This window comes from Coenobita brevimanus, chromosome 108 (assembly GCF_032717465.1).
Source record: "Coenobita brevimanus isolate Jiangsu-jjx chromosome 108, ASM3271746v2, whole genome shotgun sequence".
NCBI lineage: Eukaryota > Metazoa > Arthropoda > Malacostraca > Decapoda > Coenobitidae > Coenobita > Coenobita brevimanus.
Window position 1 is genome coordinate 11,249,958 of NC_137061.1, and position 15,111 is coordinate 11,265,068.

A 15,111-nucleotide genomic window follows, 5' to 3' on the forward strand; every position below is an offset into this window, starting at 1 on the left:
CAATTGCGCTCTGTAAACCCATGACCTAGATCTGCCACATAAAGGGTCAAATGAAATCAAATTCACTTCAATGAAAAATCGCTAATATCACGACTAGGCTCGCGCAAAATGCTAGCGATCAGAAGGTTATTGACCCAGAGCCGTGATTCTTGGGTGGGATGTTGTCCCTCGGTACTGCCATACAGGAGTGACTTTTTATACCGAAATTCACCTCCAGTCGCTGACAAAGCTTGGTCCGTTTAGACCTGGCCATCATCGCCTACTGGCTTGTTATTATTCATCCCGCCCACAGTTCATTGCGGACGGGGTGTATGTGATCATCAGCATTTATTTATTTATTTATTTGTGAGACTGTGCATCGATTATCTCCTGAACCAATGAACGGATCATCCTTAAACTTTGAAGACAGGTTAGGAATGACGCATCGACGAAGTGATTCGATTTTGGTGAAAATGACCCAGGGCTAAAGGCCTTGAATTTGACTTTCAAAGATCAAATTCAAGATTATCCATATTTTGAGGTCTGAAATCAGCCAAACGGTGAGACAGACATTTAGTTAGAGTTAATCACTAACAGGAAATCATATATGAAGATCCTATTGACACCATCAGATTTGACCTTTGGCGACCTTGAAAGGTTAAACTCAAGGTCACACAATTTAGGGGCCTGAAAACAGCAAAATGGTGAGATAGAGATGCATGGTTCCTCTTAATCACTAATAAGAAGTCATATATGGAGATTCTATTGGCACCATTACATTTGACAATGGGTTACCCTGAAAGGTGAAAGTCAAGGTCACACATATTTTGACTGCTTAAATCAGCCAAACGGTGAGAGATGGGCGCATAGTTACCATTAATCACAAATAGGAAGTCATATATGGAGGTTCTGTTGGCACCATAAGATGTGACCTTGAATGACCATGAAAGGACAAACTTATTCATTCATTCATCCATTGCCAGACGCCATGTATCCCAAACGGGGTGGCCAAGGGCTTAGAGTTAATTGTTTTACAGGGAGGCACACTAATCCTCCACCAACCCCACTTGACACGTAGGGAGACAAACTCAAGGTTAATAAAATTTTAAAGTTTTAAATCTCAGAAACATCCACTTCTTTTGGTAATAGTGCTATTATCAAGTCATAATACGTCATTTAACCCAATTTCCTTTCACCCTAAATGATTTTGACCCCAATTCACCCGGCGCGGGCAGGGTGTTGTGACCTCGGGTCACTTTGCTCATTATTATTATTATTATTATTATTATTATTACTATTATTTTTTTTTACCCCATTATTGTGCAAGTATTCCTCCTCTGATAGACTCATCATTCTAAAGGATCAAACAATGCATTAACCCCTTCAATATCATATGTCCGTGCATTTTTTTTTTCTTTTGCTGTCATCAGACGATTTTCTTCAGCTTAGGACAGATCCCTAGTCCTGAAAGGGGTAAGAAGGCTGTATCTAACTCAGGGCCGGATTAGCCCTGCTGTGGCCTGGTAGGCAATGCAGACGGTTGGCCTACAACATATAGATCTCTTTCCTTTTTTTTTTTTTCTGTAATTTCCAGTGAAATTTTGGCAAGACCTATAATGACCTATTTTGATGGTCTGATGGGTGAAGGCCATTATTTGGACGCCCAAAGCGTATATTTATTCTGCTCTGGAAGTCTGGATGGCCTGTGACACGCTGTGGCTGGTAGGCAGATGCCCATTTTGCCTATACCTGGTAATACGGCCCTGATCTAACGTCTCTAACTCCAAAAGTGGGCCACATAATTGGCTGTTACATTCTTTTTACTCTAACATGGCCTAGATTTTCGTCCTTTTGCAGGTTGTTTCTCATACTTCAGTGGCAGAAGAAGACAGTGCTACTGCTCTACAGCCTTTCCTTAGCACTTCTTCATGACTAGCACCATACTGAAATGTTAGATTGTTTACTATAACTCTGCATTAAAGATGGATAATGTGAGTGCATTTAAGTACTTGGGTAGTGTGATGAGTGAGGATGGAAGTTTGGAAAGGGAAGTGCTTGAAAAGGTTCAACAAGGAAGAAAGGTTGCTGGTTCTATGAAAGCAATGATAAGTAAAAAAAATCGCTGCATGACAGTACCGTATTGTGATACCAACTCTAACATATGGAAATGTAGCTTGGACCTTGTTAGAAGGACACAAGTCAAGAGTAAGAGCAGTGGAAATGAGTTATTTGAGAGGAGCATGTGCAGTTGCATGGAAAGACGGACTGACAACTGAGGAAGTTGTGGTGTGGATGTGGATGTGATAGAAAGCGTTAGGTGGTTCGGTCATTTGGAAAGGATGGAGAGCGAGAGACTAATGAGGAGAGTGTATGAGTGAGGTGAGGGGATGGAGGGAGGAGGAGGCCAAGGACGAAATAGAGGGAAGGAGTGGAGAAGATAAAGGAGCGAGAAACTAACAAGGAGAATGTATGTGAGCGAGGTGGAGGGGGGGGAGAGGGAGGGGGAGGCCAAGGGTGAGATGGAGGGATGGAATGCAGAGGTAAGAATATGAGAGAGTGGGATGTGAGCTGGGAGCAGAGCAGTAATGTCGGGGGACAGATGGACGTGGAGGCGATGTCTGTGGCCACCCCTTACGGAATTAAGGCGTCTGGCAATAGGTAGATAGATGGCATTAAAGATGGAGTGATGGAAATTTTAGGACAAGTAAGAGTAAAAATAGTAGTTACAGATGCAGCAATTTAACCACAAGTGATGGTGGTGTAGACACTGCCTCCACTTTCACTTATGGCGTGGCTGCCAGACGTGCTGACAGCTCAAGGCAACTAAAAATAACCCGCAGTTGCGTTGACGGAGTTCGCTACCAAAGCATTCATGTGACTATTCAGACTGACATTTGTGATCAGGAAATATTATAAGCCTTCTTGGATATAAGAATACTAATTTTGTCTAATGAATCATCGCGTGGGAAAAACTTCACCGTAAGATGTAGTGTTGTCAATTACGTTCAAAAGATTGTTGGCAATTAGCAGGTGGTGTCTCAGAGATAGTTCTCATTACGTCAGGCATGTGTTCCAGAGAATCGCAACATATCGTCATACAAATGGTGCTGTAAATTTAAGGTAACGGGCAGATCAGCGTTATAGGTAACAATGAAACTTAATTGGTACTTTTCTGTAATTTATTGGAGAGTTCAAAGCAAATATGAATGCCAATGATAGCGAAAAAAAAAAAAAAAAATACTGGGCAGCCCCACAACGCGACCAGTCAGGTGACTGGGACGCTGTCGTGTTGTACCTGTTCTCGTGACGCACAAACTCAAACTCCCGTCATATAATGAAAATCCACACCTGAAACGAAAGCAGCAACTTGGATTTTTAAGTGAATGTTGCGTGTAGTGGTTTGTGGGAATGTGTGTTGAGTGCTTTCCTTGTCGGCCATGCAAGACGTAAACAAAGCCACTGCTCTTTTTGCACCATGTTTTCCGTCGCAGGATAGTAGAATCACTCAGTACTTCGTGACTATGGCCAATTTCTTTTCATCTGACAAAGATCTGTAGATCATTTTCACTTGGCTGGTGGCCAGGTGTAGTCAAACCTAAGGATAAATTAGACTAGTGACCGAGGAGACATTTCTACGCCATAACTAAGGCTCCTCACATATTATGTAACCACTATTTAGTATTCAAATAGTGAGATTGGCTCAGTTCTGTCAGATAAAAACAAACTGACAATAGCATCGTGCTCTAGTGTGAATATACTCCAACAACTCGGCATTCAAGATGGACAGACATCAATTTTAGGCCAAGTAAAACTGCATGTCTGCGTTAAGGGTGAAGTATGTCCTGTTTGTGGTGGATCTGGCGTGGTATGCAGCGTTCAACATCCTCATCACCCGTGTCTCCATCATGCCACCCTGGGCCGAAAATGTGTTCCTGAAAATGTTCTACCCCAGAGTAGGCGAATTAGACGTTAAGATCAGAGACGTGGGTGACCGACGCTGTTTTTGGCTGAGGGTGGTGGACTGTTTACTGGTGGGAGTATTTTTTACATCTTTGTAAAGATAAATTATTTTCAGTGGCACCAGGATCTTTTTTTTTTTTTTTTTTCTTCCTTTTTCTTTTTTTTTTCTTTTTTTTTTTTTGCTAGTACACTGTTTAGTCGCAGCGATATTAAAAGGCAGGTTCCCATGACTCACTCTCAGCTGAATAAAATCGTCTGGAGTTACCTTGAATAGAATACAAGAGTCCCGACATTTTTTTTTTTTTTTTTTTTTAGGTCACGGCATACAAGCAGTTCCCTTCACTTTCACTTTCACTGTCAGTAGCCCCTGGCCTTCTCTCGTGGTGGGGTTGCTCACTGCTTCAGTCTGAGGCTCCTGTGACTCACTCTCAGCTCAGTATTTCGTCTGGTGTTAGTTATATCGATCATGAGAAGGCTAATAGTGACCGTATCAACTATCTAAGGCTCCTGTGACTTGCTCTCAGCTGTATGATATGGTCTTGCGTTAGGTGAAATCGAGTAAGTTGTTCCAGGCAACCGATAGCGAACGTCTCTGTCTTAAAACTATGATAAACAGAAGCAGTTCTGTTTTTTAACATCAACACCTGCAAAACTGTTGTTGTGGTGGTGGTGGTGGTTATCTCAAACTCGTCTGACCGTGAACCTTCTTGACAGCAGACTTGAAGTTGCCCCCCTTCCTGTAGTGAGTAAAATATCCAGGCAGTGGTGATATTGGTGATACAAGGTGAAGGCATTCCTCCTCAAGAAAGTTAAAGACAGTGAGTGAACCAAACCTACTAGGTATGTCTGCATCTCGGGTGGTGCGGTATGCCCTGGTTCCAGTGCAGCTGCTGCTGTTGATTCTGTTCAACGTCCTCCTCACCCTGGTCTCCTTCATGCCACACTGGATGGAGGAGGACCTGCGCAAAGCCATCCTCCCCTTTTTACCAGTGGGGAGTAAATCTGACGTGACCTTCTATGGCGTGGTGGATCATCGCTATTTCTGGCCTAGGATGATGACCATGTTTGAAATGTGAGTTTACTTTTACGGATATGAGGTGGAGGGATGGGGAGGGGTGATATGTGAAACAAGACAGTGTGAGTTGAAGAAAGGGCGGGTAGATGGCAGGGGGCAGGGTGACAGCGGTGATGTGTTTGTGGCCAGCCTTTATGGGATTAAGGCATTTGGTGATGGATTTTGATTCAATATATTCTTTCGTATCTCTTCTCTATTAAAATTACTTTCTATCTGTTTGGTCACCAATCCACGTCCGACCGTCCAGGTTGTATCAAAATACCTGTTTTGTCACACAAATTCAATATCCTGAGGCCTGATCTTAAACCTATCCTACTGAACACACTGTATGTGTCAGATCGGCAGAGAACACGCTTCCCTGTGGTATGTCTAATTTGTTTTTGTTATTCTCCCCTTTAATAGTTAGCTGGATTAAATCCCCGCCAGGAGTTTGTCCATATGATAAAGGATCGTAGGTATACTCTTATCACTAACATGGACTGGATTTTGATCCTTTTGCAGCTTGTTTGACGTATTTCGGTGGCTCTACAGCCATACCATAGCACTTCTTTGTGACTAGCGCAATAAATTAACGTGACCGTTAATCTATTGCCTTAGCAGTGCATGAATCCCATTACACTTCTTTGTCACTAGTACAATATTCTAGAGTTTATCTGTTGTTACAACTCCGCATTCAAGATGGAGAGATGGTAGTTTTAGGCCAAGTTGGGGTAAAAAGGGTACCGGTATAGTCACAGCTCTGCGTCCTTCTCACTGCACTTTTTCGTGACTAGCACAATACTGTAATGTTAATCTTTGTTACAACACGGTATTCAAGATGGGGCGATGGTAGTTTTAGGCCAAGTTAGAGTAAAAAGAGTGAAATAAATAGTATATCATGAACCACCACCAGACATCAACCCATCAGCATCTACCCTACCCAGAGACACGAGTTTTATTTAATGGACTCAGCCTTGACTTTTTACCCTGATTATTGTACTTTGTTCTGTGTAAATATTTCTATGCTGACGCGGTCGAGAGGTGGCCTGCAGTCCAAATGGACCCAGGTTGGAATCCCGGCTGGGGCAGAGAACAGTTTATGGATTACTGATCTACCAGAAGACCCACCGACATGTAAAAATACCCCCGCTAATACTAATGTACCAGTCCAGTATGAGACAGCCCTAACATGTATTCAGTATGGACGGGGGGGCGTTAGAGCGGAAGTGCTGACATGTAGAGGTGTATGGTATGTAGGAGGACTACTGGACCTTAGGAGCAGGCTGAGAAGCCTATGCCCAGAGTCGGATACATATTTAAAAAACAGTACCCCCAGGTTAAGAACCACTGGTCTAGTTTATCGCTGCCCCACTGCTTCATCAGAACCCAGCGTATTTGACTCCATATTCAATTGACCAACCTTAACCTCACCCTTGCCACAGAAATGACCGTTTGGAGTGATTTTCTATCTGCCTATTGCCAGACTCCTTAATCCCGTAAGGGGTGGCCACAAACATCGTCTCCTTGTCGCCCCGTCCCCTGCCATTTCGCTGCCCTTCTCCCCAGCTCACACACTCCTCTCTCATATATCTCTCCACTCCATCCCTCCAACTCATCGTCGGCCACCGTCTCCCTCTCTCCCCTTCCACTCCACTCACATACACTCTCCTCGTTAGTCTCTCACTCTCCATCCCCTCCACATGGCCAAACCACCTCAGTGTATTTCTCCTAATGCTTTCTATCACATGCACATCCGCACCACAACGCTCCTTCACTCTCTTATTTGTCAGTCTGTCTCTCCATGTAACCCCACGTGCTCCAGTCAAATAACTCATTTCCACTGCTCTCACTCTTAGGCTTTTGTCCTTCCAGCAAGGTCCAAGCTTCACTTCCATACATAAGAGCTGGTATTACACTATTATCATGCAGCGACCTTTTTACTTCTATGCTCACTTCCTATTTCTTATCATTGCTTTAAAGAAACCAGCAATCTTTGTTCCCTGTTGTATCCTTTCATTCACTTCATCCTCCAAATTTCCATTCTTACTCACTACCCAAGTACTTAAATGCACTCACATTCTCCATTTCCTAAGCATCCAACCTCACTGTACATTCAGTGATTTCAATTCTTGCGTAATTCTAAAGTCCATAATGAAGAATGGTTATTGCATTCTGCCAGGACTAATGACACTGGTCCAGAATGCGAGCTGTTTGCAGAATTGTTTAATCTTACGCATTTGGTAAAACAATCAACCAGATTACCAGATAATCCTGGCCATAGTGCCTATCTCTTGGACCTATTCCTGACAATTAACCCAGACCAATACAGGATAGAGGTACTGTCACCACTTGGATCCCCCCACCACAGTCTCATCAAAGCCTCATAACCAGTTGCCCCAGACTAGAAAGATCGGACTGAACAACGGTCGAAAAGTCCTTAGCATATAACTCTTACTTAAAAAAAAAAAAAAGGCCAAATCCCTCAGTCAGTTTAGAATTACTAGAAACCGCGCAAATCAGCAATAAATCTTGTCTAATCAAACTTTCTTCACAACCAAGCATCCAAACTATTATAATAATCCAAATTATAATAGAATATTCAGGTCTACTATCAGTTCTTTCAATAATAACTTAAACAACTCATCACCCATTCCCAAACGAAATCTTCATATGGAAACACCATAACATATGACCTTCGTCGAAAAGCAAACATCCTTGCCAGTACGTTTGCCAGAAGTTCTACCTTAGAGGAAGTCACTCAGAACGTCCCTGTACTAGACTCGACTCCTGCGAAGTTGCTCCACTAAAGACACAGACTAGATACCTAAAATCTGTCCTAGACAATTTGTTAACCAACATAGCTCCAGGTCCAGATGGAATTCATCCAATCGCTTTGAAAAAGCATTCCTCAGAATTTGTTCCTGTTCTAGCTACGTTCTTCAGACTATGCATACCTACTTCGTCATTCCTTAATTCCTAGAAAGATGCCAATATCCTCCCAATTACGAAGAGAGACAACTCCTCTGACCCCTCTGATTACAGACGACTAGCCATCACATCTTCTGGTTGTTAAGTATTTGAGATTGTACTTAATAAGCACGTTGTTAAACATTTCCACAACATAATTAGTGACAGGACAGTATGGTTTTCGCGACGAAAGATTCTCTTGCCTCACCATCCATCAGTCAACTGACCAAGCGGAGAAACCCATGAAATATCTAAAGCTTTTTGAGTGTGGCACCATTCCCTGATGTCCAACTCCCTTGCTACAGCCTATCATCATTAATTTTGTTCCATTGATTTCCTCATACCTCAGTGACAGAGACAAGAGTAAAAGTAGATGATATATGTTCCAACTTCCACTCGGTTAATGCCGGCATGCCACAAGGATCAGTCCTGGCTGCAACCCTGTTCCTAGTTCATATAAATGATCTTTTGTTTATCACCCATAATCTCACTCACTTATATGCAGATGACACAATGCTTCACAGTTCCTTCACACCTAAGCAACCATTCACAGAGTTTGACGTCTCTAACTCCAAATCAGTACAGTAGTCTCCATAAATCAAGACTTCAAAAGTCACAATGGGGACAAAATACCACTGTTTTATTTTAAAAATCACAGTGGGGACAAAATACCATTGTTTTATTTAATGGCAGGAAAACCAGATAATGCAGTTTACTAGTTGACAGATATTGCCTGATTCCTATATTACCTTCAATGCTACTAATAATCCTGTCCCTAAAAGCATTGAAATTCTTGGTGTTTCACTCAACACAACCCTCAGTTGGACCTCTCATGCTAGATCACCTGCTAAAAGCCGTCTCAAAGAAACTTGGATTATTGTATAGAATTCACAACTACTTCACTGACGAGCAGTTGCCTATATTTTACAAATGTCATGTGCGCCCTCAGCTGGAGCATTGCTCACTCTTGTGGAGTGAATTTGGAAGGGTTGCAATAATACAATTGGCCAAAATTCAGAACAAAACTGTAACAATTGTTATTACTCCGCAGTAACAAATGAACTACCTCCCCTACAAATGTGGAGGAATGTTGCTTCCCATGCATTATTTTGATGGCAAATGCTCAGATGAAGTTGCATCCATTGTGCCATTTCTCCATGCCTTACCCCACACCACACGGGCATCTGGTAGTGCTCATGACTGGACTGTCACACTGCCATATTCCAGAACATCGGCGCATCAAAATGCTTTTATTCCCCGAAATGCATCTCTTTGAAACTCGCTTCCCCACAATAGTTTCCCCTCACACTTCAACCTAAGCAGTTCAACCGTTACAGATGTTTAATGAATGGAGGACACCTTGTAATCTGGTGTATGGAATATTTATTTAATTTATTTTTCCTTCCTCTGTTAATACGTTAAAGAAAAAATACTAGTACACTCATGCAGACTGCAATGTGACTATCAACTTCCCTGCTTCACTACTAACACAAAATAGTAACAAAATAGTCACAGTTTAGGACCAAGTAAAAGAGTAAAATGAGTCTAGTAATAGTGTCCTTGTGCATGACCTCACTAAAGACCTTACAAATGGCCCCGCAAATGACGTGGCACTTTTGGTTTGACTCAACTTGTCTGTGAATAACTTAGATTATTAGATACGGCAGGTGCGCTGGCTGAGCTTCTCTTAAGTAGAGCGTGAGTCTTAGTCATTTCCTCCACATAGCTAATCTCACTGCATCTTTCACATAATGAACGTCACCACATCCTTCACATAGAGAACGTCACCACATCCTTCACATAAACAACGTCACCACATCCTTCACATGAAGAACGTCACCACATCCTTCACATAATGAACGTCATCACATTCTTCACATAAACAACGTCTCCAAATCCTTCACATAAACAACGTCTCCAAATCCTTCACATAAACGTCATCACATCCTTCACATAAACAAAGTCACCACATTCTGCACATAAACGTCTACATCCTTCACATAAACAACGTCGCCACATACTTCACATAAAGAACGTCACCATATCCTTGGCATGACGTATTCACATCCTTCAAAAAGAACGTCACCACACCCTTCATGACATCGTCACGTCCCTCATAAAGAACCACATCCTGCCCATGATGTCAGCACATTCTTCACATAAAGAACGTCACCACATCCTTCACGTGACGTCGTCACATCCTTCACAAAATTCCTATCGGTTATAATTTACCTGAGTTACTGTACTTTCTCGTCAGAGGGAGGCTGGAGGAGTGATTAACACCAAACAGGTTTAAACGGCATGGGACCTTACATACTCTCTATCCGGCATGTATGTATGTATGTACAAAGACAAAACTCGTGTCCTGAAATTGGATGAAAACATCTGCTGAAAGGCTAAAGTTTTGGTTCGTTTTGCTTTGCGTCACACGGACGGTTGGCAGCACTGACGTGTGTTGCCATTTGCTCCAAGTGACGAGCCTGGGCGAGCATATTTTTCCTAACCAGGCGAAATAAGTACATATACTGTAGTTGTGTTTTTCTGACTCCTAATTTTACGTGATATGTATATGAACAGTTTATTATCTGTTCTCGTTTTTAATACCTTGTCAGGAACACAGCAATTCGTTCGGTATTTGGTTCAATCTATCTATCTATTTATCTATGCCAGATGCCAAAATCTTATTAATTTATGCTTAGCTTGAGTTTGTAATTATAATCAGGGATTGTCATTATCTGCCATCAAACAACATTGTTACATATGAGGATAGAGTTAGTGTATAATGATAATCGAATGTTTTATGAGTGGGAAAATGAATCCCACATGCTGGAGTTTGAACACATAACCCAGAATACCGAAGTCTATGCACAATAATTAATCGTGTGCTTCATTCAAGGTTCAGTGAGTTTCCAACGGAATAAGCACTGCTTACATGTGCTACCTTCCATCGTTGTGATTATTTCCTGCTCCTGTATTGGTGTGGTAACACTAGGGTGACCTTGAACAATGACCGCTGTTTGTTGTGCTTTCCTCCCGAATGCACCTAATCCATCTTTCTACAGTTCTGCTGACACCGAATGTTTGAACTATCTGTTCGGGATTCTTTCCCCCTAAATAAAGGTATATCATGTCCTCTGTCATCTTTCCTGTAGTTGGACGGATGCTGTTTTGCCTGTCCATACCAAGGTACAGTCACTCATAAAAGAAAAGACTCCCCCTGCGTTAGAGGCAATATAACTCGTGGTATTCAGTGTTGGTAACAGTGTATTTGACGTCAGCCATATGAGGGGATGAGGAGGGGTGTTTGAGAGGAGGGCGGAGTTAATCTGCACGAAACACTGCTTCAATCCACATTTCTAGTCAAACATACATTATATCTGATTTGTTATGTTGTCCTTCACACAAAATTAACTTTATGCTACAAGAACAAAGAACTTTCAGGTGATAACACAATCCCATACCCGAAACATTTATGCATTAATGCCGCACACCTTCATAAATCCCACCCTCTCATTCTCACCCTCACCCACCCTCACCTTACTCTCACCTTCACTCTCTCTCACACTCTCACACTTTCAGCCTCACTCGCACTCTCACCCTAACTGTCACTGTCACTATCACTATCAACGTCTCTCTCTCTCTCTCTCTCTCTCTCTCTCTCTCTCTCTCTCTCTCTCTCTCTCTCTCTCTCTCTGGTCCGTTTAGCCGACGAAGCACAGTACTGCCATCACACACATGATCACACATTAATGAGGTGTGTGGCCACCGCAGATGTGCAGTAAAACTGTCAGTCATATAAAGATAAACCCGATTCTTAATAAGTTGATAAGGTATCACTTTAATCTATCCCAGACATTGTTTGAAACCAGATATTGGGAAGGGAGGATTAGAAGGCACGGAGTGGTTCGTGGCAACCATGTCTGTTATCAGATTCTAGGTTGTTGGATTCTGGGTTATCAGATTCAAGGTTTTATTTAGTGATAGTGATAGTGACAGTGACAGTTAGGGTGAGAGTGCGAGTGAGGCTGAAAGTGTGAGAGTGTGAGAGAGAGTGAAGGTGAGAGTAAGGTGAGAGTGGGTGAGGGTGAGAATGAGAGGGTGGGATTTATGAAGGTGTGCGGCATTAATGCATAAATGTTTCGGGTATGGGATTGTGTTATCACCTGAAAGTTCTTTGTTCTTGTAGCATAAAGGACAACATAACAAATCAATATAATGTATGTTTGATTCGAAATGTGGATTGAAGCAGTGTTTCGTGCAGATTAACTCCGCCCTCCTCTCAAACACCCCTCCTCATCCCCCCATATGGCTGACGTCAAATACACTGTTACCAACACTGAATACCCCGAGTTATATTGCCTCTAAAGCTGGGGAGGTCTTTTCTTTTATGAGTGACTGTACATGCTACGTCTGCCTGACGTTTTGTACTATGTAACCGCCAAGCAGTCATTGCCTGACCGGATATGGTTCACTTTTCGCCTCTTGGACGCAGCAGTTCTCGCAATGGATGTTGAGGCTTCGGAATTTCCTGGGTTCGTTTATACTGTCACCTCATCAGCAGCGGACATGAAGCCTGAGGAATGTCAGATTAGCCAACCATGAATATGTAGCAGTGGTAGAGCTCTTGTAATGTTTCACATATTACATTTAATCTTCGGACACAATCGGGACAACGACTTTTGTCATTCACTGTACGTATATATGTGTGTGTGTATTATGTGTATCATGCATGTATGTTTCATATGTATCATTTATGTGTTATGTATGTAGGTATCGTGAATGTAGGTATCATATGTATCATGTATGTAAGCATCCTGTATGTTTTTCATCAACATCTCATTTCTTCTGGTAAAACGAATGTCAAATATTATCAGACACTTTAATATATTCTTGCTGATACAACACCAGTTTATAGGGTGGTCCACACACAACATTGCACTTCCACTTCCAAGGGAAATTTCTCGTGTTTTTTGCGGGGACGACTCTCCATTATCCATGTCTGCCCTTCATCACCTATTTATCTCCTACTCCTATTGCCACACCTACACCCACACCAGCAGACTGAGCCGTCCCTGCAGTATATAAGCCACCAAGTAAGTTTCCCTGTACTGTACTCAAGAAAGGCGTCTCGCACTGAGGAGGTGTGAAACTTACATCCAACCCCTTCACTTCAAACTGTATCTCAACCCCTTTACCACCATGACCCCTTCTGTTTTGTTCCTGCTGCTGATAAGCTGTCATCATCATCATCATCATATCGTCAAGCGTCATATCATATCATCAGGTCGGTCAGCATCGTATCATCAATCATCATATCACCAAGCATCATGTCATCAAATCATATCATCAAATCATCAGATCACCAATCATCAAATCACCATATCAAATTGTTGTATCATCATAACATCAATCATCAAATTATCATATCAAATAATCATATCATCGGATCATCATATCAATCATCATATCATCAATCATCAGATCATCATATCATCAAACTAGAAGCCATCTCACGATGGGATCTCACCACCCGCGTAACCGGAAAGTTTTTCCTCGACACATAATTTTGCACCTCCAGTTCTGCTTTGACGCAAGTTCAGGATGTAAAACACACACAAACAAAGCCAGCCAGCAAACATCACAACTGAAAACATTGCCACTCCACTCGCTTGGCATGCGGGTGGTAGCCTAATCATCAAATCATCATATCATCAAATAATCATATCATCATATCAAAATTCATATCATCAGTTCAAATCATATCAAAATTCAAATAATCATATTAAATTATAGGTAGAGTCACTCACCATCCACTCATTCGATGTAGTGCTGCTCTCGGGTGTCTGCCCTTTCCTCTCCTCCATCCTTCTTTTCTTCCATCCTCCTCTGTCTTTCTTTGCTTCATTCTTTCCTCGTCCTTCTGCCTACGGGTGACTTTACACCCCCTCTTTCGTCTTTCCTTCATTCTTTCATCTTCCTTCTGCCTGTGGGTGACTCTACACTGAGTGACAGGCCAAATGGTTTCCTGTAAACCAGGAAACCATTTACTACGCTGGGTGGAAACCATATAACCAGATTTTGGCGTCTGGTGGTTTAGTGGGTAATTACGGAGCTCCAATCGGATTGAGCCAGTGAAGATTTATATCCAAGGGATGGTTGGGGTTTATTGCTCATGTAATGCCACTCAGGGATGAGTGAGGCTGGTCACTCTCATCTTTAAAGTCAGGACCAAAATGCCTAGCCCCAGGCTTCTACTCTCCTTATGAGGCAACGTGGGATTGGATGATGGATGGAAATCATATCAAGTCATCATATCAGATCATTAGTTCATCATATCATCTTATCAGTTCATCATGTCATCGATCATTAGATCATCATACCAATAATCATATATATAATCATAAATCATTATCATATCATCATTACAGTATTATCATCTGGAGGGGTTATCTGTAGCCCAGAGCTTACCCAGCAGCTTAATACAAACGTCTGATAATACAGAAATAAAACGATAACTTCGACACGGATTGAAAGAGTTAAGATGAATAAGTCTCAGAAACGCCACCCCCCCCAAAAAAAAAAAAAGAAGATAGGTTATGAGAGGAGGACAAAGATAATACATCAGTGTTTTTTCTACTCAACATATATTGTAGATAAGGCTTGGCAGCTGAAGGAAAAACATGGAACATTTAGGCCTGCAATATCGTAACATACACGGCGGTATTCTCGTACGGTTAGGGAGCTTACTAACACCTCAACCGGTTTATTTCTGATTCTGCTCCGTTGTTATATTCTCCTGTGTTATTCATGCAGTCCAGGTGGATAATAAAAAGATAACCAAGAATGAGGATATTAATGGGAAGCTTGGAAAATAAATCTCTATGGAAGAAGTGCTAGGAAGCCCCTTACCCGAGGGGATACGGACCCCAGATTCCTACGACCTACTCTTGGCTGAATTATAAAAAAAAAAAAAAAAAAAAAAGTTTGGTTTTAGCTGGAACAAACCACTATAGCTGTTCCGACCATGGGAGGGTTAATGCATGATAGAGTAAATATTCAGGCTCCTATGACTCATTCACAGATGAATAAAATCGTCTGGCGTCAGCTGGAATTTAATACAAAAGTTCTAGCGACCTTTTTTTTTAAATCAT

The 15,111-nt window shown here is 42.0% G+C and overlaps 1 protein-coding gene across 1 annotated transcript in view; it reads left to right on the plus strand.

The window, feature by feature from the left end:
- The first annotated feature begins 4,487 nt into the window (after positions 1 to 4,487).
- The window catches only part of LOC145417004 (thyroxine 5-deiodinase-like), a 31,248-nt gene continuing 20,624 nt past the window's right edge, over positions 4,488 to 15,111 (plus strand). The window contains exon 1 of the mRNA XM_080285853.1: positions 4,488 to 5,011. Within this exon, the coding sequence (XP_080141979.1) occupies positions 4,782 to 5,011 (230 nt within the window). The 5' untranslated portion in view covers positions 4,488 to 4,781. The remainder of the gene's footprint in view (positions 5,012 to 15,111) is intronic.